The 23788-nt window shown below is 46.4% G+C and overlaps 1 protein-coding gene across 12 annotated transcripts in view; it reads right to left on the bottom strand.

Moving 5' to 3' along the window:
• The window catches only part of TNC (tenascin C), a 92597-nt gene that overhangs the window by 11042 nt on the left and 57767 nt on the right, over positions 1 to 23788 (bottom strand). For 4 of the 12 annotated variants that reach the window (XM_046022956.1, XM_046022959.1, XM_046022960.1 and 1 more), the window contains 9 exons: positions 22897 to 23166; positions 18673 to 18948; positions 15134 to 15406; positions 13285 to 13557; positions 7321 to 7443; positions 6059 to 6202; positions 3880 to 3999; positions 1920 to 2063; positions 1025 to 1155 (listed from right to left, as the gene is read on the bottom strand). In XM_046022956.1, the coding sequence (XP_045878912.1) occupies positions 1025 to 1155; positions 1920 to 2063; positions 3880 to 3999; positions 6059 to 6202; positions 7321 to 7443; positions 13285 to 13557; positions 15134 to 15406; positions 18673 to 18948; positions 22897 to 23166 (1754 nt within the window). The remainder of the gene's footprint in view (positions 1 to 1024; positions 1156 to 1919; positions 2064 to 3879; positions 4000 to 6058; positions 6203 to 7320; positions 7444 to 13284; positions 13558 to 15133; positions 15407 to 18672; positions 18949 to 22896; positions 23167 to 23788) is intronic. The other 8 variants (XM_046022961.1, XM_046022962.1, XM_046022963.1 and 5 more) reach the window with 5 other exon arrangements.

Here is a 23788-nt window from a genome sequence, read left to right as displayed (position 1 = left end):
GACCATCAGACACTGGGCTGAAGTCTCCAACATGAAAGATGAAGACCCAAACCAAACAACAGCAGTGAAACAGAAAAAGAAAGAAAGAAAGAAACAATGAACAGAACTTGGAAGAGATACTATGCAGGTTGTAGAATAAAACACCAGTAACAGGGCACCTGGGTTGCTCAGTGGGTTAAGCCTCTGCCTTCAGCTCAGGTCATGATCTCAGGGTCCTGGGATTGAGCCCTGCATAGGGCTCTTTGCTCAGCAGGGAGCCCCCTTCCCCCTCTCTCTCTGCCTGCCCCTCTGCCTACTTGTAATCTCTCTCTGTGTGTCAAATAAATAAATAAAATATTAAAAAAAAACCACCAGTAACATATACTCTTAGAGATAAAGAGGAGAGGATAGGCGGAATACAAACAATATGCTAGAGAAAGACGGATGAGCCCGGAATAAGGAAAAGATTGAGGAAATGTAGAGTGTGATGACCAAAATGAAAAGTTCAATAACGAGTTCAGAAAATAAAGTTTAGAGATCAAGTTCACTTGCGTGAAAGGAAGGGCTAAAGTTATTTCAGATTGGAAGGTAAAAGAAAAGATGTTAAGGGGCAGAGAATATAAATAACACTTGCCGTAAATAGTATTAATAATTGTTATCATAAGAATGTGGTGATGTATGTTTCAATATATAATGGAACGACGCCATCTGTGAGACTGTATCTATGGCAAAGATGCTAAAGAAACCCTTGGCTTTTGCTCAAGAAACCATTAAAAGACCATGCACCCAGTTCCTAGAACGTCCGCAAGTCTTGTGAGCAGTGGTTCTTGACCTATCAAAACTGGAGTCTGGTTAAAGGGAGACAGGGAGGCTGGAGATATGATTGAGAAGCTCTGGCATGGCATCCAATCCCTGTTAATTTTTTTTGTTTTCAGCTCCCTAGCTGCACTGAGATGCAGAAACAGCCGCGGGGTGATTCTTCTCTCCACTGAGGATCACGTCCATGTTTCAAATGGCAGTGGGGAGCTTATATACTTCAAGATACCTTGACTGTGCCATCGACAGATTCATACACCAATAGGTAACCGGTGACCGACGCCCGGGGGGCTCTCCAGGTGAGGAGGGCAGTTTCCGACTGAACTTCAGTAGCAGTCAAGTCTCTTGGAGAATCAAGGTCTGCAGAAGGTAAGTTGTTTGTTAGCAAATATGTCAGCAACTCTAGGACAAAACTCCCTTGGCTGGGTTATCAGGAAGCCCGGCTTTCCCTACTGTTCATCTATATGACCTTGGGTGGAAACTTCCCCAACTGTAATGAGGAGGCTGAGTCATGTGATCTCTAAAGACAGAATTCTCTGTGGTTGGTTTCATCCCGAAGGCCAGATTTTCCTGAGACCAACACACTCTAGATTGGCCTTGGGTGGATTTGGGGAGAAAGACACAGCTGGGAACATGATTCCCAACCCCTCTTGGTCCTGAATAAGCAGGCAGATGAATGCTAATATTGGCATTCACCCCTACCACAAGAGGATGCTTCTTCACTTTCCCTGCCTGCTGCAGTTTGCAAAAAGATCTCAATGTGTAAAAACCCAATGGACATCTAGGAAAACATGCCTGAAAAATCCTTCTCTTAAGAATATCTCCCTGCCTAGAACAAGGATCATTAAATACTGGGTTGAGGACCAATGGGGACTGGTTTTACACTCTAAAAAAGCCCTCGTCTTAAAACCATTTCCTAGTCCCTGGGGAGAATGTGGTCATTTCAGTTCAAAAGGAAATGGTGCGTTTCCTAAGATCCCGATGGAGGGGGCACTGGTGAATTTAGCTGATGCTGATGTCATCACATTGCAAGGATCTGACTTAAGAAAGGAGGGGTTGGAACGCGGGGCCGTTGAAGACAGAGGCTGTGGGTGGGCTGCTTCCAGCTCCCGGCGTCTCTGTACCTGTTGTGAACTTGGCAGTCATGACGGAGCTCTTCTGGGGCCCTTTCTCTGCAAAGATCCTCAGCGTGTACTCCGTGGCAGGCTCGAGGTCGGTCAGAGCGTACTCCACCGTGTTCCCGGACACTGTGCGCGTAATTTCTGGCACTAAACATGAAATACACACACCGAGGTAGTTACCGCTCCCCGTGCGAGCCATCAGCCCACTTGGCACATGGCGCGCACACCTACTTCTAGCAGAAACTTTCAGTGACCCTGCGGAAAAGCAGGTCTGATTTCTGAAATGACTCACACCCTGTTCTCTCTCTTGATCGCCCACCTCATACATAAAGGATATATCATATGGAGACTGGATTTTTCCAGGCATCAAATCGGGAAGAAGGGGACCTGGGGGTCAGGAGGTGTTGCCATATGCCGCTGGCTGGGGGAGCTTTGCTGCGGAGGCTCAGGAACCAGCTGGAGGAGAGCTGCAGCTAACGTCTCCACGCCTCAGGCTGCCCAGATTTAATGCTACTTGCTCTCCCCTCTTTTTCACTTACTCTCATGTCCTTTTATAATCTGACAAACATTGTTAAATCACGAGGCTGGAGAACCACAAAAATTGGGCAGCTGCAGATACACTAGAGCCTCGTTACTGTGTCTCAGACCCATTGGGTCAAGTCCAGTGGTGGAAACCAAGGCATGGTGCCTGGTGGCTGTGTTTATTTCCTGATCACAGGTGACCCACCACCTGGGCTGGTCAGGGACTGAGAGATTTCCCAGGGCATGGGACTTTCAGTACTCGAACTGGGAAAGTCCTGGGTAACCTGGGATGAGTTGATCATCTGGTTTCTCACCCACAAAACCCCCTCTCCTGGACCAGGCCCTTTTCTAGGTCTGCCTCTACTAATCCCATAGTCCCTGTGAACGATGCTCTGGTTCACGGTAGATACACCATCAGCTGCCCTGACTCAGAGTTCGCTCATTGGAAATATTTAAGAATTGAAGAGATGAATGAATGAATGAATGAATGAACAGAAGAATAAAAAGAATAAACGCCCAAATCTCTCTTCCCTCACTCTCCTGCTTGCTCTATGCCCATAAAGAACTCTCTCAGGTAGTGGCCCAGGGGTGAATGCAGACTTTCAGAGGCCCCAGGCATGGGTCAGGGCGTCCCTACATGTTGTCACTGCATGTAAAACAATCCTGAACTGAAAAATAGGAAACGTACATATGCCTTGGGATTCAGATAGTGAAGTCTTTTTCTAGAGTAGCTCATTACAAAAGCATGAATTCATTCTCTGAAAAACAATCTCTTTCTCCTCTCTCTTACTTGTATTTGATCTTAATAGCGTTTTGGTGGCCGTGATGTGTTGGTACCCCCAAACAAGTGTTTAGTCGGCCAACTAAGCAAATTAATTAGCACAGATGTCTGCAAACATGAGGACAAAACATTTCTGATTTCTCAATTGCATCTGTTACCTCCTCTGTAGCCTCTAAGAGGCCCGGGCTCCCCAGTGCCTCCTGAAATACCCTGTTTAATACTCTGGGTTCTGAACTCATTCTTTGAAAGAGATGGGAGCTACTGCCTGGAGAGGGAGGCTCACGGTGACAGGCAGGGAGACTAACAGGAGAGGGGGACAGGCTGGGAGAACACATGCATGCTGGATATGTGCCCTCAGTTTTCCTCCAAATGGCCTACTGGCCTTCCTTGGTATAACCACAACATTGATGCCCTTCACTTGTCAACAAGCAGGGGAGGATGGGTGAGGCCTCCCCTGCTTCCCTCTGGCCAGGCCCTCCACACCAGCCTATCCAGCCCCGGCTTCAGCCCATGAGTCTATTCTGAGAACCACAAGGACATCACTGGCCTTCCCAAGCTACCCATGTATTTTTGCCGTCCTGGGCCAAACGTGACAGGGAGGAGGGAGAACGACACAACAGACACTCCTCCTGGTGGGGAGGGTCTTAGACATGGCCTTACCTCTCTCCCCTGTGTAGGAGATGATGTAACTATCCACAGGGGCGATGGCTGGCTGCCACATGGCCAGGGCTTCCGTGTCGGTGATGTTGGCTGTCACCAGGCCAGATGGGCCATCCAGAGCTGCAAAGAAAGATGATGATATGTTGGAGAGCTAGACCGTGGTGGGGTCAGACATCAGCCCACGCTGTTCCGCTCTCTCACTGCTCCTGGACTCCTGGGGTTGGGACACGGCTCCTGGTGTGTGCACAGTTCCACATCCCGAGTCTGGAGCAGGGATGCCTTGGGTTTGAGTCATGATGCCTTCCCTTGCTGCCTGGGCTCTCTTGGGTCTCTGTTTCCCCACTTGTGCAAGGGGCATCCTCTTTCTGTCTGGCTTTATCCTCAGTGATACTCTGGGGCTCACACAATAGTGGAGGTGGAAAGGAGCTGTATGAACATGATGGGGGTTATCACTGTGGTCCATCACTGTTCCCAGGGCAAGAACTTACAAAACGGGGAGCCTCCCCGAGTCAGGGCTGCTGGAGGCTCTCCTGGGCTTTGAGTGAGAGCGCCAGTTAGGGGGCTGGTGGGCACCGTGGATCCCCAGAGGCTGGCCGTCCCCGGTTCCAGTGTGCCTTCTCTGCCTAGCGTCTGTGTGCCCTTCTCCAAACCTCATTTCTTCAGGTGTCCCAGGGCACTGCTAGAAGGATGAACGAGGTGCTGCATGTGTGAAATGTGCTGGGGCAATGCTCGCTCACGGCCGCTGCTACTAGTAACGTGGCTGTTAACATCACTGGCGTCTTCGACATGATTCCCAAATGACTTGTACTGACAAAGGACGCTGGCCCGTTTAACTGACCCCTGCGATGACCCAGCATCCCTTTCTCAGAAGTTAACGTAACTAGGACTATGATCTTCTTGCATTTGCATTTATGACTCAGTTATCCCAGGACAACGGCCCTGGGAGGCTGGAGGGCAGCTATCAGCATCTCATTTCAGAGACAAGGCTCCTGAGCCCCAAGAGATGTGATGACCAGCCTGAGAAGCAGGCGGAGGCAGGGCACTTTCGGGAGCCCACATGGTCTGCTCCGAGCTCCTTCCTGCTTCAGCCCGTCTATACAGAATCTCCTTTAAATGCCCAGGACAATGGGCCTCGGGAGGGAGTGCACCCACTGTCTGCAACCGGAGAGCCCATGAATGAAAGATTTCTACAGGGGAAATACGGGCCTGTGTGGAGGGCAGAGAGGACTCTGGGTTCAGATGGGATGTTATAATTGCATATAATCAACTCTTTTCGACTATTAGGGTATTTTTAAAATTTCCTATGAGGCCCGTTCTTTGGATCCTTTAATGGATTAGACTGGATAATTGCTCTTCTATCAAAGGATAAATTGTTCAGAGACATGGCTGTCTGAAGAGAAATTTTCCACTTCATTCTCCCTCAATGCAATTCATTATTTCCCCCTCCTTACAGTATGTTGTACAAATCAGGTTATAATAGGAAAATAATCCTCTATTTCAGAAGAACACGGGGCCTGGAGTGAGACTGACCTAAGTTCAAATTTGCTCCAGCATTTAGTAGTTCGGCAGCCTTGGCCAAGGTATTTCTTTCCCCTGGATCTCAGTTTTTTCCTCTGTAAAATGGGAATGATAGAAGGCATTTTCATGGTTTAAATGCAAAGGGTTTAGTAACAGTGCTTGGCATGCAGGAGCTGCCCGGTCAGGAATGGTTACTTTAAAGCAATCTCTGTTCTCTGTCTGTGCGAGGCACCTGCTTGAAAGGATTCCCGGTGGATTCACGTGCACAGTCATTTACATCTACATGTTGTTTTAAATAGATCATGTCGTAAATTATGGCACCCTGCGAAGGAAGCAGAGTTGTACCCATTTTACAGAGCAGGAAACTAGATCCTAGAGAAATTAACTGACAGCTCACGTATCTCTAAGTGGTAGACTTGGCATTTCAATGTAGGTCAGTAAGACTCTCAAACTGCATCTCTCTCCCACACTAACCCAAGAAATGAGGACCCAGGGCGGTGAAGGATAAAATCAAGGTTACCCTGCCTGTAAGAGGCCAGGGACCAGAAATGAGGTCTCTGGTGCTCCAGATTCACTCCATTTCCCACTAGGATTTCCCAAATAAAAGAAGTTTTTCCAGCTGCTGAGTCACAAGCAATCGTGCATAAGGTGAGAAAAACACCTGTGGCGAATGATCCCGAGACTGGTTCGCTTTCCTCGAAGCCCTTCATGGCAACGACGCTGACAAGGTACTCTGCTCCCGGTAAGAGCCTCACTAGCCTGGTCCGAGTCTTGGTTCCATCCACGGTTACCACTGATGGTGTCCCTGGAACACGGCAAAAGCAAGATAGGGAATGGTGAACCTCACCGAAACTTACTATTGCCCCAAGAACGGGTGTATCTGATTTGGAAACGAAACTGTATCTCGATCCAGTACCATTTTCTTGACTTCCTCTCATTTGCTCCTGCCCTCTGGCATAAGAGAAGACGTCTTACTTTTTGTATAATGCTTTTTTTCCATCCGTGCAGATGCCAAAAACCCAGCCAGGAGGGGAAAAAAACATGAAGTCACAATGTGCTAAAAATGGCAAGTTTCCGTTCAGTAGAGAGCTGGCGTGTTTTTATTTATTTATTTTTCCCCACAAAGAATATGAAAAGCTCAATCTGTAATGTATATCTCATCTATTTAACCCATTGTCTTAGCTTTGGAGTATACAGACTCCCTTCCCAGCAGACAGCCTACTCTTTTAAGAAGATGGTCACAGTCAAGACTGTGCTCTTATATTTATGAAGAAGGCCGCAATTTCTGTTTCCTAGAATTTCAGGGCTGGTAAAGAGCTTATATACCAGCAAGCCAAACTTCTATAGAGCTGTTACAGCCTCGCTCTGAAGAGGTATCTGCCCTGCTTTCTGGACACACTACCACCTGCCAGAATGTCCTTGCGCAGATCTGAGGGAGCATCCCCCCTACCCCCACCACGGTCTTTGTTGCGGCCCTTGCGTGTTGAACTAGAACTCCCAGTTCCACTGCAAAGCCACAACTCCCCATCAGCACTGAGAGGGACACAAATGAGGACCAAAGGATAAAACCTCACATACATGCAGGTCAGGATCAGCTTTTCAGATGAGTGTGCTCAAAGAGAAAAGGACCAGTGTAATTAGAGTCTCTGTCATTGTGTGAAAACAACACTGGGGTCCATCTGTCATAGGAATAGAGGAGTTTCAAGGCCAGAGAGGGTTTTCATAAAATGACCATTCGCAAGGCACTTCCTCCAAGGATCTTACAGCCCTTTACAAATGAAATCTACAGAGATGGTCTCCAATGGAAGGAAGCAATTTTCTTTGGTCCTATTTGGGAGGCTGGGAGCTATGAGAGTCTCTTCACTATCCCACTCAAACCCTCCAGGGGCTGCTCCTCCACCCACCCCCTTTCCAGGGCCCTACCTCCTGCAATGGGCACGTAGGTAACCCGGAAGCTCTCCACCTGGGCAGAGGGCGCCATCCAGCTGACAGTGGCCGAATCTTCGGTGATGTCTGAAAAACTGATCTCCTTCGGAGAGCCCATGGCTGTCAAGGAGAAAGCACATGAGAAACCCAGAAACAGTCAACTCTCTTGCTCGTCAATGATTCTTTCTGGATTCCTTATCTAAGAAGACTCAGCCTCTAGAGTTAGTGTCTGAGCCAAGCCTTGAGGATGGAGAACGCGGTGATCTGTGGTCAGGTTGTGACTTGACAGAGACAACTGGTCTCTCACTCAGGCCCAGGGCCGTAGAGCTGGCATTATGTTTTGTTCAAGTAGAATGTTAACACCACAGCTGATACCTGAGGAAGTGAGGCTGGGTGGTTTCTCAGCTTGGAGTATGCCATCCTATAATTTCTCAGTTGTAGCATTTTTTCCCCCAAAACTTTGCTTTCTAGTTCCTTTTATCAAATGATTCCAAGACTTGACAATTGTGCGGTGCTTTGTAACTGATAAGGATTACTCCTCATTTAGAAACCCTTGAGAAGAAGGTGTGGTTGTAGCCATTTTACAGAGGAAACCGAGGCTTGGTTCACCGACGCATGTTGCTGTGGTGTGACCTTTCTGGGCCCAGGACCGGGCAGCAGAGCTGGCCCAGCCCGGTGATCCTGGAAATAACATTGACATGGAAACTGACCTCGACGAACCCATTCCCAGAACTGGATGGAGGTCCAGAGCCTGGAGAGCAAGCAAAGTAAACACAATACCTCCTGCACATGGGTCTACCTGCGGGGAGAGCCTTGCCCACGGGTTAGTTTCTGCTACATAAATACCTCCCCCCAAAACCCAGTTTCTGCTGGCTTGTCCTGTGTATTTTTTGGCTTAGCTCTTTGCGCTCTTCAGCTGACCATATTTAACTAGAGAGATCAGGAAACAATTTTCAGGTCTCCAGGGAGCTCATTTCCTCATCTTTTCCCTCTCCAACCCACGTTGATCATTAAGTTTTAAAACCCACAGCCCACGTGGGGGAGATGTTTTTCCCCCTCTCCATTTCTGTTTCTCTCTTCTTTTGGCTTTCTCCTGTGACCTTTCCTCCCAGTAGTCAGACTCTGTGGCTGCCTGAGGTTCTGCCCTTTCCTTGGAACCAAGCTTTGAAACCACAAGGGCTCTGGAGCCTGGAAGATCTTGATTGTCTGAATACCACGGAGGGCCCTGGCAACCTGGGGCGGTTCCTTCACTTCTGTGAGCCCCGTTTGCTCCGTCTGTCCAGTGGGAGAAGTCATGCCCATCTACGGGAATATTTTTCAGGATTAACAGAGCTAATAGGTGTAAAACCCCTAACAGAATCTGGCAGAGAGTAAGAATTCAGCAAAAGTGATTGTTCTCTCTTTATTTTCTTCCCCATATAATTTTTTTTCCCATGGGCTACCCTGATTTTGAAGCAACTCCCAGTAAAGATCTGGATAAGGTTGGCTGAAAATAAAACCCAGTGAGGTGTGTGAAAGCAGGCACCGGGGCTCTCCTGTGGCTAGCCTGGTCCACACCGCCCTTCACTGACTGCAAACCTCGGCATGTTTTAGATGGATCTCTGTGGCCACAGCCTTCTTCTCTAGATGCCAGGTTTTCTCATCTACGAAACGGCAATATTATCTGCCCTGTCTTAGAAGACTTCAGAATTCGTAGCGTTATACAGTGTGTGCACCTGAGGGCCATGCTTCATTAGAATGACAGTAGGGAAATAGCTTTGCTTAATAACCTGACGGAATGGCCCAGGAGTGATGGGAATCCAGGCTCAGTGCTGTGCTATTTTTGGATGATAGACCTTCCTCCGTGCGAAAGACTGTGTTATTTTAGCATATCTCCTTCGGTCATAAATAGCGCCCATAAGCCTCCAGCACCACAGGAGAGGAGATGGTCAACGGGAACCTGAAGACAGAGCCTCCCACAGCAACTAAATCATTCTATTGAAGAGCTGGGAGACATAAGCAAAGCGATGCCTCTCTTTTCCCAAGTGGATGCTTGGTTTTCAATAAAAACTCCATTAGGGAAACATTTGGAATTGCTAAAATCTCCCAAGGAGGTAGAAGAGGGCTTCTATTTGCAATTTGCATTAAAGTTGCCATGCCCAAATCTGGAGCAAATGTCCATTGCTTTAATGATGTGGCCATGGAAAGTCATTTTAAAAAAAATTATTCTCCCTTCAGCATGTTTTTACCAAATACTTACTACGTCCCAGGTCCTGTATTAAGCTGTGAGGATAGCTACTGGAACCAGTATGGTTTAAGAGCAAGCATTTAGGGATTAGACTGACCTGGGTTTGAATTCTGTTCTGGTTTTCCAAGCTAAAAACACCTTACCCCCTTAGTCTCAGTTTCCTCAACTGTGAAGTGGGTTGAATGTGGCTCTCCCTTGGTCTGGCTGTGTCACGGTGATTCGCGGAGATAAAAGTTTCCGTTGCCCTGCCTGTGCGGCATGGAGGACATGCCTTGTAATTGGTGGTTACCATCTTTATGCCTCATGGGAGTCAGAGCCCGAGGGACAGAGCATGAAGAGCCTGGTTCATACAGGTGCGGGTCTCTGCAGACCTGCTGGGTCAGGCCCCTGGACACAACGTCTTTGCCACTTGGTGGTGCGTGGTTTCAAGTGCATCTGAATTGGAACTGGACAGGAGTTGCGAGGTTAACTGGCTGGGAAAGGGGGCTGGTTTCTGGAAATTGGGAGAAGGGACACTGACTACCCCCATGGCCTCTGGGGTGGAAGGGAGTACGGATGGTGTGTGTCTGGTGGCGGTGATGGGGACGGGTGAAGGAATCATCTTAGGCTCCTCACTAAGCACTCTAATCTCCAGAAGAGGAAGACAAAGCCATCATACTCTGTGGCTGGATTTTTAACTATTTTCTGTCTGTTCCGGGGCCCCTCCATTTGGTGCATGGAGGCACAACGGTGTTAAGCTCCCCAGAGACCAAAAATGCTCCTGGCAACTCTGGGTTTTCCACAGAGGGACCATGGTTTTTGGGAGGAAGTGGCTCAAACTTCCATTTGCCGTTGCAAATACAGGGATCAACCTACGAGTCCATCAGTAGGGGCTGAGGAAGCAAAGAAGGCATATGGGATTATCTCTCCGATCCAGTAAGCAAAAAACCCACATATACCAGACTGTAGAAGAGTGGTTTCCTGCAAATCTTTTAAAAAAGAGAAGAGATTTATGTCAATTTTGTCTATTTCTACAGACAAGGAAGTGGCAATATTGAATGCCTGTATTTAGAGCAGCTAGGAAGCAGGGACGGAGTTGCAGAGAGACTTTGCTATAGATCCTTTCTAAATTTTTGAACTTTGAACCAAGTGGCCCCTTTAAAAGATTAAATATACATGAAACCAGCCAAACATAGTAACAGTTAGTATTGTTACAACGGGCAAGGAAACGAAATATTTGACATTCATGATCTTCCTTAAACCTCATGGCTGAGGGGCACCTGGGTGGGTCAATGGGTTAAGTTTCTGCCTTCGGCTCAGGTCATGATCTCAGGGTCCTGGGATCGAGCCCCACATCAGGCTCTCTGCTCAGCGGGGAGTCTGCTTCCCCCTCTCCCTCTGCCTGCCTCTCTGCCGACTTGTGAGCTCTCTCTCTGTCAAATAAATAAATAAAAATCTTAAAAAAAAAACAACAAAGAAAAAAAAAGCTCAAGGCTGAATTCTGAGTTAAATTCTACTTGCCAGATCGGGACACTGAGGCTCAGAGGGGAAAGGAGACTTGCCCAGGACCACACAGCTTGTAGAGCAAGGATTAGGCTCCAGGGACTCTCCCCAGAGGCTCTAGGCCAAATCGCTGTCTGCGCTGCCCCTGACCCTGACTGCCCTTTCTGCTGCTGGGCACTCGGGGCTGGCAGCTGGTGCTCTGGGAGTGAGAGGGGAACCTGCAGCAGCTTTGATGAGGATAAAGAGAAACAGAACATCCCAGAGAAGGGCTTACAACTACGCAGGGAAGGAAAGAAGGAGGACGGAAAAACAAGGGGGAAACTTCATAAAACACTTGAGGTTACAGTGGAATAAGACTTATTCTGTCTAAAGGAGTCACCTGTCCTTTCCAAGTACGGAGCAAGGGACCCAGGCACATGTGGGCGCGCGCACACACACACACACACACACACACACACACACACACACACACTCTTACTTCTCGTTGGCTTTGAAATACAAATTCCTGGGGCACCTGGATGGCTCAGTGGGTTAAAGCCTCTGCCTTCGGCTCAGGTCATGATCCCAGGGTCCTGGGATCGAGCCCCACATCGGGCTCTCTGCTCCACAGGGAGCCTGCTTCCTCCTCTCTCTCTGCCTGCCTCTCTGCCTAGTTGTGATTTCTCTCTGTCAAATAAATAAAATATTAAAAAAAAAAAGAAATACGAATTCCCAAAATAAGAAATCAAAGAAAAGCTTTTCCGAAAGAGTAGGGTCTTTCTTTCTTTCTTTCTTTTTTTTTTTTTGGTTCTTTCAAAAAGAAAAAACAAACAAACAAAAAAACCCTCTTGATTATTCCTTCTTTTTTGGCTTTAGAGCTGCAGGGCCTCTAGCAAAAAAGATTGGCAAAACAAAATCAGTGATCAGAAACAAACGCTGAAAGGCAGTGTTTACAAACCCAGGTCAAAATCAGGCTTGGTCTGTGATCTGAGGTTGTTTTATGCGCAGCCACAGGGAGGAGGAGACAAGGACCCGCATCCCATGGACAGGATGTCCCAGCTACTAAGAAACGGTTTTTCCTCCGCCTGGGCTGCTGTCTGCACTTCAGCGTTTCCTCCACACCCACAGATACTCATCACGGTTTCTGTAGGTGGCGCAGGTCCTGCACCTTGACACGGTAATGCACCCACCTCTGGGCACAGAGTTTTTAGCTAACGTGCTGCTTTTCAGAGACGGCAAGTATGTACACTCATTGGTTCTCTGTCATCCAGCCTGCTTACATTGAATATTATTAAAGTAAGTATTCAAATACAGTAATAAAATGGTCTTAAAATAGCCGCGTTTGGGTTCTACACCAAAGCTGGCCGTGTGACGTGAGGCAAATCATATCCTTCTGCTCGAGCAGAAGAGGCTGGTCTACCCCCTTCCTTGGTCCCTTTTACCTCTCCCTGTGCTTTTGTGATTCTGTCTTCTGATTCCTCTTGAAGCAGTCTCTCTAGGGAATGCTAGTTTCTCTTCATCCCTTAGTTTCAGGAAGGAATTCACCACGCCTGTTATAGGTCTTTCCCTCTAAAGGGTCCTGTTACCAATCAACTTCCTTTTTCCTCCTTGAAACAACTCATAGGGAAAAGGGTTTGCATTTTCCCCTCTAGGGCCTTTTAGAGCTGCTGTGGAGTATCTATCCTATAAAATCATGAACGTCACGAAGAGTAGCCTGTTGACCTTGCCAGCTCCCTCCTTTGATCCTTCCTGAGCACGCAATGGATTATTTACACACTGCATCTGATAAATATTCATCTTCATAGGTAGAGGGACCACTTCTCCATTATCCCCAGCACACTGTAAGGTCAAACATTTGTCTAGAGGTACCTCTGCAACCAAAAAAAAAAAAAAAAGAAAAAAGAAAAAAGGATGTGATAATCGGCTGGAAGAAGGGTCTTTGGAATTTAAAAACTGTAATAATTGTCATGATGCTGATGTATTCATGAAAATAATGCAACTCCAGAGAGCTTTAATTTGCCAAGCCTTTGCTATGCACCAGACCCTCTGCTGTGGGCTTGCCATGAATTATCTCATTCAATCCTCAACAACCCCATTAAATAAATGGCATCCTGCTCCTCTTGCACGAAGGCTCAGCCAAATTTTCCACACTCACACCGTCCGTAATTGAAAGAGCTTGGCTGTATTCAAAGCTCTTGCAGTTTCCCAGCCCTGTGAAAGAAGACCCCTGCATCAACGACTTTTCTCAGTTCTCTCCTGTGGAGGTACGGTACCTGTGGTTGCTAAGGCACGGACTGGTTGGGATCGCCTTCCACTGCTTATTCCATAGAGTTCAATGTCATACTCGGTGGCCTCTCTGAGACCAGTTATGTCCCTGGTTCGTTCGGGGGCAAGTAGGGTTATTTCCAGTGGCTCAGACTGCTTTTTGGTATCTCTGATTTTGAGAACAAAACTGTCGAAGACCCCTTCATCAGCTGTCCAGGACAGACGGAAACCATCTGGGGTGGCATCTGAAACCAGAAGGTTATCTACCTCTGGCTCGGCTTCTAGAGGAGGAGAACATGGTGGGAGGAGGAGAGAAAACATCATTTACCAGCCCATGCAGTCTTCTTCTGAGGGATGGGGGGGTGAGGAAGGGTTATCAGTACGCACTGGCCCTGGCTTTCAGGGACAGAAGTGTCCTGAGTTCCCGAAAATAAAATCATTCAACACAAACAAGTAGGTCTAGGAGAAGGGGAAGATGGAGTTCATACATCCAATAAAAGCCAAGTGGACGCTTGCATATGTGAGTTTTGTCTAAAAGCAATTCTATCAGTCCACATCTGGACTCTGCTTTGGCCCCTCCCATGCATTATTAAACAAGTTCAAAGCCAGTAACTTGTTTACATTTGTTCTCTGTCTTCCAATGGCTGAGTGCCCATCCTCTGTGAGACCTTTGTCTTTTTCTTTTTTTTAAAAGACAAATAAACCAGTATTAACGATCTGTAGAGTTGCCCATGATGATACTGCTGATTATATTTCCCTTGATCCTGAGCAAAATGGCTTTTAAAATGTTATGTTATGGTCTTTTTGCATTTTTCTTGGAACTCTTGTACTCAAGAAGGCTCCTACTCTTGACGTTGGTGCTTGCTTTTTAAACCATTAGACAAGCATTCAGAGGGTAGAGCTGAGGCTTGGAACCTCTTATACTCCATACTTTGGACTCAAGGTATGATCTTGGATTGCCTTCACTAGACAAAACTCATTGTCAAGGTAAATTTAGAGCTGAGTTTCCCAAAGTATACTCAGAACAAACTATTCCTGTTTGCTCTTCTTCCTTAAAAGTCATCCGATGTCAAATAAGTTTGGGAATACTGTCTGGGTAAGTCCCTCTTGGAAAAGACACATGCACATAGGGCTATTCTGGAAATCCCTGTTGTCAAGGAGCCTATTAAACTATGTTTCCAAAACTTATTTGTACATGGAACTTCTTCACCAAGCAGGACCTTTGAATAGCCTATGGAACTAGTAAAAATCTGGAAAGACTTTGGGAAACACAGATTTTTGACTGTTAAAAGTTGTTAATGTTTTATGTATCTAGGAATTATTATTAGTCTTGGGAAAATTATGGATTTAGTCTGTGTCAAAGAATCTCTATGACATTAGTGTTTACCAATAACATAAGTTCACAGTTAGGTTTCCAATAACGAGCCCACCCGGTAAGTTTATCAAGATCATAGTTGAGATGGCAAATGTTGAAAATAAATTTTTGAAATATACTCATTGGTATATTTCTTTTGAGAAGGCTGAAACATAGCTGAGGACCAGCTAGGATGTACACAGAAGAGGGTGATGTGCAGTAAGCACATAAGAACTTGGACAAGACACGGTCTACAAGATTTGGGATGCCAAGGGACAAACATTTCGACCTTCTCATTTCTGGAATGGGAGAAGAGGAGTGCTCAGTAGAGACACAAGACAAGGGAGAGTGTGGGAGGAAACACAGAAGAGCAGGCCACATCTATGGATTACATAAAGAAAATGGACAAGGACGTTGGTGATGTGGTAGATGGTGATGTGGTAGATGGATTACATGGAAGAGAACCAAGGAGGGGAGAAAATGGCTCACTTGAATCCAAATACCTGTAACAATCTCAGCCCTCAAGGGCTTGGTTTGGTGCCCTTGGGTCAAGCCAGAGACTGTAACCTCATAGCCAATGCCAGTTATGAGGCCTCTAAGCTCCAGCTTCCTCTGGTTTCCTGAAAGTGTGAATTCTTGGGGGTCCAGCAGCTTCCCAGAATCCACCACCGTTACTAGGAAGCTGTCAAAGGCATTCTCCGATGCCATCCAGGAAACTGTGAACCCGTAGGGATTAATGTCGGAAATGGTTAGGTTTTCCAGAAGGGGCAGGGCCTCTGAAAGAAGGGAGGAGTGAAAACAACTCAGGTTAGCAGCGCTGACCCTGCTCAGATAGCACGTCTCCACCAATAGCGACAGATACCCCATCACTAAATGCGTTAAATTCTCAGAAAATGAATATTTAGTAAGAGCTTATTAGGGACCAGATGATATTATCTCATGCCAATTTCTCAACAGGCCTGTGAAATAGACACTATTCCCATTATGCAGGCAAAAACCCCTGAGTTTCAAAGAAGTTGATCGGCTTGGCCAAAGTCACAGAGCTAGGATGTGACAGAACGACGTTTTTAGCTGGGTCTCACTCCAAAGACCATGAATTTTTCCCTATAAAATTGGATGGCTTTTGTTGGGTTTGGATCCCTTTCTCTGTTTCCCACTGTCTTCTGAAGCTCTTGAAGGAAATCAATTCCCCCACTCCCCCCAAACACATACTTCCTTTTTGGTGTACTTCATGTTTCTATTCCATTTCTAGTTCACTTTGAATCAAGTGGATGAGACCTATTAGTGACATACGTCCTCATAACCTGAACTAGAGGGAGGGGGTAAGGTTTTACATGTGTCAGAATTAGCAGATCATGGCTGCAGCCTAGTTAAGGAATACTAGGATTTGTTAATTCTTTGGCTATTTGTTTTCCTGGATAAAGTCAGGAGATAAAGACATATTGGATCTTTAGTAAGTTCTGCTGTCATCTGTTCACTCATTCACCAAACATCTGTGTCCCAGGTGCCGTGGGGTCTTCCCACACAGGGATTTCCAAAAGGACTGAGCTTATATCACTTAAGTTCCTAGGTGCCATTATGTCCCAACTGATCAGGCTCCATGTCCGTTCTCCTATTTAAACTTCACAATGACACTGTGAAGTGGCTACTGCTACCTGTCCCCTCATCCACATGACTTCTAAGGAAACAGAGGTCAATGACTCATCCAGGATCACACATCTACTGGGGGGCTAAGCAGGCCTCCCACCCAGGCCATCTGATTCCAAGCTCAACGCTCTTTCCACACACTGGGCCAACATCTAATTAGTGACCCCATCAGGGCTGGCAAGTCTGGAGATGTAAGTAGGATCGGTGGAGAAGGTCCAGCGCCTCTAGCAAAACAAAGCATGGTCTTGGTGAATGTGGTTTTCATCAGAGGGGGCGTGGGGCTGGGAACTCCATGACCAAGGCTGCTTTAGCTCTCCCTCATTTGGAGGCACGTTTTCCATTGCTTCTAAATAGAAACGTTCAAAGAAATAAATGACCTTACACGAACACCCAGGGTCTAATCCACGGGATGTAAAGAAAAGTGTTTAAAGATTTTTGGTGACTGAATGAACAAGTGAATGAATGCGTTCATTCCCGAAGCAGCGATTTAAATTTTGTTGTGGTTTGGACTTGTACTTTTTTAACACACTTGCTCTTTGTTTTTGTTTGTTTGTTTTTGTTTTTTTTTTTTTTTTACCATTTGAGGATCTACCCCAAATCATAACTCTATCAAAGGCAGAGATGAAATTTCATACGCTGTGCAAAGAGGCTTCTCTGTGTGCAAGACATGGCTCTCAAGTTCTGTTGCTGAGTTTTGTTTAGATAAATGGGGACTTTTTGGTAGCTAGCCCCTTTGCATCTGCGCCCCATCAAAGCGGCAGAGTCCAACGAAAATGAGGGTGTTCAGGCTAATTAGTTAGTCAGTCAGGGCCTGTTATTTATAGTCATTCATGTTCAGCTTTTTTTTTTTTTTTTATTCTTTCTCTTTTTGAAAAATATGCTTCTTTTAAAACTCAGGGTCTTTTCACTTCAGGGATTAGCTGAGACAATGCTGTAACCAGATCTAGGATTCCCAAGACCAGCACTCCCATCCTGCCTTTCTTCTCCCTGTTCTGTGGGAGGTCCTGCAGGAGGCGAGGCGACAAGTAAGGGCCTGACTGACCTGGATGGGTGGCTGGCCATTCCTCCCCTCCAGCTCATCTCATGACTTTGGGATGCGAGAGAATGGAAGTCCCCACCGTTTCCTCCCCCGCCCCACTGAGAAAGGAGCATGTTCTGTATTTGAAGACTTGTCCGAACGACTGAATTCACAGTAGGCAATGGGACAGAAAATATAAACACTTTCTGATCTCCTGTTAAAACCACGTCCCGTGTTCTCTTAAAAATCACAGGAAAGTCATGATTTCATAACAATAGTTGCGGAGTTTCTATCTAGACTTGAGGCTTATTTTTCAGAACACTGCTCCCCTCCTATTGCTAGGAAATGGAAAGAACCCAGCATCTGTAAGGCGCTTGCTGGAAACCAGGCCCTTAAAGTTCATTGTATCCATTTAATTCCTGAGACAAGGGCTGCCCCAAGGAGCTGTGGGCGTCCCATCTTCATTCATAACGAAATTGGAATTCAGAGCAGTTAAACAGCAGCCAAGGTTATGCAGCTAAGAAGATGTGGGAGAAGGTCAGAAACCACTCAGGCCTGATATCAAAACCCTCACGCTTCGAGGTCATCACGGCCGCCTCCAATTAAATATTTAATTGAACGCATTAACATATCTTCTTGGCAGCAGTTTAGATGCTGGGAGAGGCCTGGTTTAATGTGAGAATCAGAAGGCAAAGTCAGTCTCCTGAAAATTATCATCAGTGGAAGGCTAGAGACTTCTAAATATTTCCTGAGGTTGGTCAGGCTAGAGATTTGGTAAATCCACACCATTTGCAGGCTTGGCCATTGATCTGGGATAATCTCAGGCAAGATAATGGAAAGCCATATCTTTAAGCAATTCTTAAGGTAATTCCAAGAGAGGTTAGAGGTCAAGTTCAATAAACGGGTAAGCCTTAGTGAAGTTTGGATTTATCTGTTATGCTAGGTCAAACCTTCAGAAATCTGTTGTAGATGTTGATTTAAGACAAAGTTTTTTTTTTTAAGAAAAAAGATAAATTACTGCATTTCTGGGGCAGGTCGTTTATAAACGGCCTTACATAGCATGATTTATGGACAAAATTTTGTTCTTGCCTGTTATTGCCTTAGAACTCACTCTTCAGCCAGAATCGCTAAAATATGGATCAGCCCATAAAGCTAGGCAGGGAAATCCCTGGAAACTTGACACAGCTGTTGAGTACACAGTCTCCATCTCCCAAAAATGGTGGCAAAATGCCCCTCTTTGCTGCAGGATCCGCTCCCTCTTCACTTAGATGTGTACATCTGGATTTGGGGTTGAATGCCTTCAGAACGCCTCTCACCTTTCCCCCGCTCCCCACCTCAGAATTCTCAGCAGACAAGCAACAACCTCTGAATGAGTACCTGTCGTGACAAAGGCCGTGAGGGGCTTGGTGGGGTTCCCGGCCCAGGTGGTCCCCGCCACACTAACGTCATAGCCAGTGTTCTCCACCAAGCCCGTGACGTGAGCTTGCTGTGTGTCTCCTGAGACCGTCAGCTGCTGGGGCTCATACAGCGAGTGAGAATCGCTAACATTGACAACAATCTTTGCAAAAGGCCCGGCTTGAGCGGTCCAGGACACGTTGAAGCTGTCAGGAGTAATATTGCTAAGGATTAGCGTGCCCAACTGTGGTTCTGGCTCTGAAGGGAAAGGGACATGGGTGAAAGAGAGAGAGAGAGAGAGAGACATTAGTAGAGGAAGTGACGGATCTTTCCAGAATGTAGCCATAGGACATGAAAGTGTCAATCCCTCCAAATATTTGCAGAAAGGTAGTCTATCCACCCGTGGCTACACCTGCATTGACTAAAATGCTAGAGAATACACTGCTTTCTCTGCAGGCCTGGATGCACATTCTTTATAAGGACAGACATGACCATTTTCTGGCCATGTACGAAGACAAGCGAACAGGTCATTGGAACGGTAGACAGGAGTAGCATGGAATTTTAAGGGCGCATTTCTAAGGTTTGCAGTGGGGCACTCGCTCCATAAGCTGTTCTAAGAAAAACAGCTTCCTAGTGAAGTATTTATGGATATTCTCTCTCACCCTAGAGACTCACAAAGCATGTTATAGCCTCTGCAATGCTTGTTCTATAAAGAAACCTGCTTAATTTTGCACAGCCCAGAATTTCATAAAATTGACTGATCGGTGGGATACACGTTCAGAGAAATAGTCTTTGAACATCTCAAGGAGCTGGCGGTCCACTGAGTACAGCTTAGAAAATGCTACTTTGAAATTTCCTTATTTCGTCTTCTTTTGATCTGTTTGGATTGTACAAATTAAAAGCTAATATCCACAAAAGAGAAATTCTCCACAGTATTTAGAAACCAGGTTTCCTATACACCGTAGGGAAATCTGCACCCTATCCTATGTACCGCAAAGGTAAAATGGCTTTCACAAAATCCTTCCTGGTGTATCCAGAAGTTAAAAGAAACTTTAGCTAGGTGTTGCACTTTCTGCCTAGAAAATCCACTTATTGGATAATTTTTAAAGATAGCTGGCTCCCCTGGAGGTTAGGTTTCTCTTGTCCCTTAAGGACTAGGAGATCAGTGATGAAGGGACTCGTCGTTAATGTAGGGGGCCTGTACCACTAGTTTCAGCCAGGATGTTGATGATCTGACCTCCTCAATGCACACTTATCAAGTAATACTACCATGAAAATAAGTTCAACTCCAACTCTGTGTTAGAATGAGGCAGGAGCTCTGGAGGTTTGAGGTACTGGGGCCAGCCTTTTAGGGTTAGGGAGAGAAGCAGATGATTTCCTCCAGGGACTTGGGAGTTGTGTGGCTGCAGCTCCAGTGTTAAGAGGAAAGAAGGGGTGCACCTGGAGAAACCTTAACTGGACAATTGCACAGCTTAATGCGATGCCAGAAAGTCTCCAAGGGTAACAAGGATCTGGCTCAGAAGCAGAACATGGCTGTAAGGGATGGCAGGGGATCTCCTCCTGGGCAATTCGTTTGAGAAGCGAATGATGCTCTAATTTTTAGCCACAACCCTGGCAATTTACTTCAACCACACTGAAGGTAGAACATCACCCCACTCCCACCCCCCAAGAGGCTTCTGTTTGTTCCTTCCTTGTATTTTGCTGTGGAAACGCTCTCTCCAAGTAAGGATGCATGTTAGGACTCTTCTCATGCTACCAGACAGAGACAGACAGTGCGAACACATTCACCATGCAGAGTCAGACCTCGGTTCTCATGGCAGCTTGGCCTCCAGCTGGCTCCCAAAGGGTGTGGCCAAGCTGAAAAGTGAAATGCAAGAAGGACCTCAGAGATAGAGAGGGAAAGCAGGGTCAGTGCTCCATGCAAGCTGGGACATCTTTCCCTCCCTGCTTCTGATCCTTCAAATAATTCCTGGACATGCTGTCTGCTTCCAGGAAGCACGGATCTTTTCAGAAATTTAATGATCTGAATGTTCACCACATGCACCAAGATTTGGACACGATGACAGATGAAAGAAGACTGACAAGTTGTCAGTAAACGACAAAGCATGCTTCATAGGGTAAATGTCAAAAGTCTCTTTGTAGGGAAGGCAGGCAAACAGAAGTCTCAAGAACACGATGAGACCACTGGTTCCTCTCACGTGCGTTAGGGTCTTTTCTCTGCATGCTCCTGGCACCACTTTTCAGAATCTTGGAGGAGAGAAAGAGGATGTAGAACATTCTGATCAGGGGACCAAAACTGGCATGCACACACCTCTTTGAATATGACAGAGGTAAACTTTGATTAGACCACAGGCAGATGATAAAGTGGATGAAACTAGAAACGAATATTCAAGATCAAATGGAAGGATGATTTAGAAATTCAACCAAGGCAAGTCAGGTTAATTCTATACAAACACGTAGAGCAACTCCAGATGTGAGTGCCTATTTAGGAAAAAGAGGGTGACGCCAAAGTTCCTTAATTTGGGGTGAGGGCTTTTTTCTTTTCTTTCTTTCTTTTTTTTTTTTTTAGGGTTTGAAGCTCTGATTTGGGTGGCCCTATCAAATCTGAGAATGATCTGGAGGGATGAGGAGGATGAAAAATGGGTAACGAGTGTTTTTTGTTGTTGTTGTTGTTGTTTTTGTTTTGTTTTGTTTTTTTGTTTTACACCCTCAGAGGAAGTTCAACAGAGAGAGAAGAAGCTGTCGTGGCAAGTACCTGTGGTTGCCTGGGCCATCAGAGTCTGAACACGGTGCCCGCCAATCAGCCCATGAAGGTGGGCAGTGTAATTAGAAGAAGCTTTGAGGTTCGCGATGACAGAGCTGCGAGACGCTGCGGGCAGAGAGTGTACCACTGTCTCCTGGCGGGGATCAGAATTCCTAACTTCTAAAAGAAAGCTATCAAAGGTAGCCTCCTGAGCTTTCCACGACAGAGACACACTGGCCCAGGTCACATTTGAGATAGTGAGGTGGCTAAGGAGTGGTTCGGCTACTAAAGTAAGCAGAAAACAAAGAGATATGAAAGTGTGTCACTTTAAAACACGGTTACAGAGTCAAAAACCAAAACACATAAGACTAAATCCCTAAAGTTTTAGACCTCACCCTTGGATAAAGGCACTGGTCCTTTGTTGAAACCCAGTTTGCACCATGGGAAACGAATAGATGGGTTTGGGTGGTTTTCTTCCCTAGGTCTCAGTGTACTTGAATCTGGTCGGGACAACCTCTCCACCACCCCGGTGACAATTTGTAGTCTCACGTAAAATGAGGACAGACCCTCCGTCAGCCATGGGTAACTTCTGTGATAGATGATGTTGATGCTATGATGGGAACTCTTTTCTGGTTTACTAATTCACTGCCCCAAATGGGCTAAGAATGCTATTTTGAATGGATAAGCTTCTCCTGTCTAAATTCAGATAGAGAATGTGCTTTTCCTCCCTGCCAGAGAATATCTCACATAGTATGTCTACTAAAGACAGCACAAATTTAAGTAAGAGCAGCTTAGGCTTTGGTTGACCAAGTTCCTTATTGAAACCTTATTGAAACATGCCTTCTTCTATTTTTGAAATCAACCATTCACTCTCTGGGGGCAAGACAGCATGCTCAGGTCTTTGCTCCTAGGTGGTGATGGAATCGGGGCATTCTGGATGGCACAGCTTCCTCGTGCCCCCACCTGATTAGTAATCTGCTCTTTTTTTTTTTTTTTCTTTCTGACATTTTCCCAGTTGAAACAAAACAAAGCGAACAGCACCAATTTCATTACATCATTGGGATACTTGGGTATTAGGAGGCCAACTAGGATAACACAAAATACAATTTTAAGACCTCTTTGACAGATGCAGATGTCTTTCCAAGGACATCAAGGACAACTCTGGTTTTTTAGGTATGGAAGGGCAGAATGCTTTTCTCCAGATTCCATTCGACAATCTGGACCAGATTATGTTTAAGGCTGCACATGTCCTAGTCAGTAATAGATCAGGCAGGGGACTTCACGGAAATCCACAATTGGGGCCGCTGTGGGAAGAGAGTTAGGTTAAGCAGAGCTTCCGCCCTGCCTCCTGGAGGAGTTCATGAGCTATGGCCTCAGCAGGCGAGGAGGAGCAGCTTCCCCTTGCTGAGAAGACTCCAGAGACCTAGAGAGAAGGAGTCAGACATGGGAGAGAATGGATGTACCTGTGGTGACCGAGGTGATGATCTGGGTCCGGGCGCTGGGAGCGAGTCCCGAGAGGTAGATAACAAAGTGATTATTAGGGGGTAGCCCTGAGATGTGGGTGGTTCGTTCAGCACCAGAGATATTGTATTTCATCGTCTCCAAGAACCTATTGGAATCAACAATTTCAATGGTAAAGGTCTCGAAGGCCCCGTCGGTGGCTGTCCAGGAGAGATTGAAGCTCTCAGGAGTTATGTCAGAAACAGTTAGGTTTCCAATTTCAGGTCCTGCGGCTGAAAAAGGGGGCAGGAGAGAAGAAAAAAAAATTGGGGGTTAATGATCAGGCTTGTGCTTTAAGACTGAGGTTGTTAATAGAACCACAGCTGGGCAGAAGGATCTGCTAGTTCAAGGTTACGGTGAGAGGCGGCAGGTGTTACCCGGCAGAGCCAACGGGAGCGACAGAGGGGATTTGTTAACAAGGGAAGACCAAGAGGAAGGTTGGACAGTTAGATTTTTCCTGCTCTGGAGCTGCCTTATGCGATCAGGCTGGCTGAGATCCTGAGTGTGAGAAGCCATCTAGATGATGTCATCGGGAACTGCGGGGCTAAGCTCAGATGTTTCGGGGAGCCCTACGGCGGGGATGCTGGCCATCGCTCAAAAGATAGGCGTGCTGGCAGCTCTCAGTCTCTTGAATTGCACTCAGGAGACCAAAAGTTGCTTGGCACCCTCCTGGGGGTGTCTTTTGCTTTGAAGGAGCTCCCATCTAGTTAAATGAAGACTGAGTAACTCTGATGCCTTTACCCTCCCAAGGTGGTACCTGGAGGCTTCTGCTTTTGTGACTTAAAGGGAACCGGCAACTTGTCAGCGTGGTTCTTGGTATTGTCTCCATATATACCCCTGACAAGGGCTGGCTGT

Source organism: Meles meles, chromosome 11 (genome assembly GCF_922984935.1).
Source record: "Meles meles chromosome 11, mMelMel3.1 paternal haplotype, whole genome shotgun sequence".
NCBI classification, from domain to species: Eukaryota; Metazoa; Chordata; class Mammalia; order Carnivora; family Mustelidae; genus Meles; species Meles meles.
The sequence above is the reverse complement of the archived record's forward strand: the minus strand, read 5'-3'. Positions and strand labels throughout refer to the sequence as shown.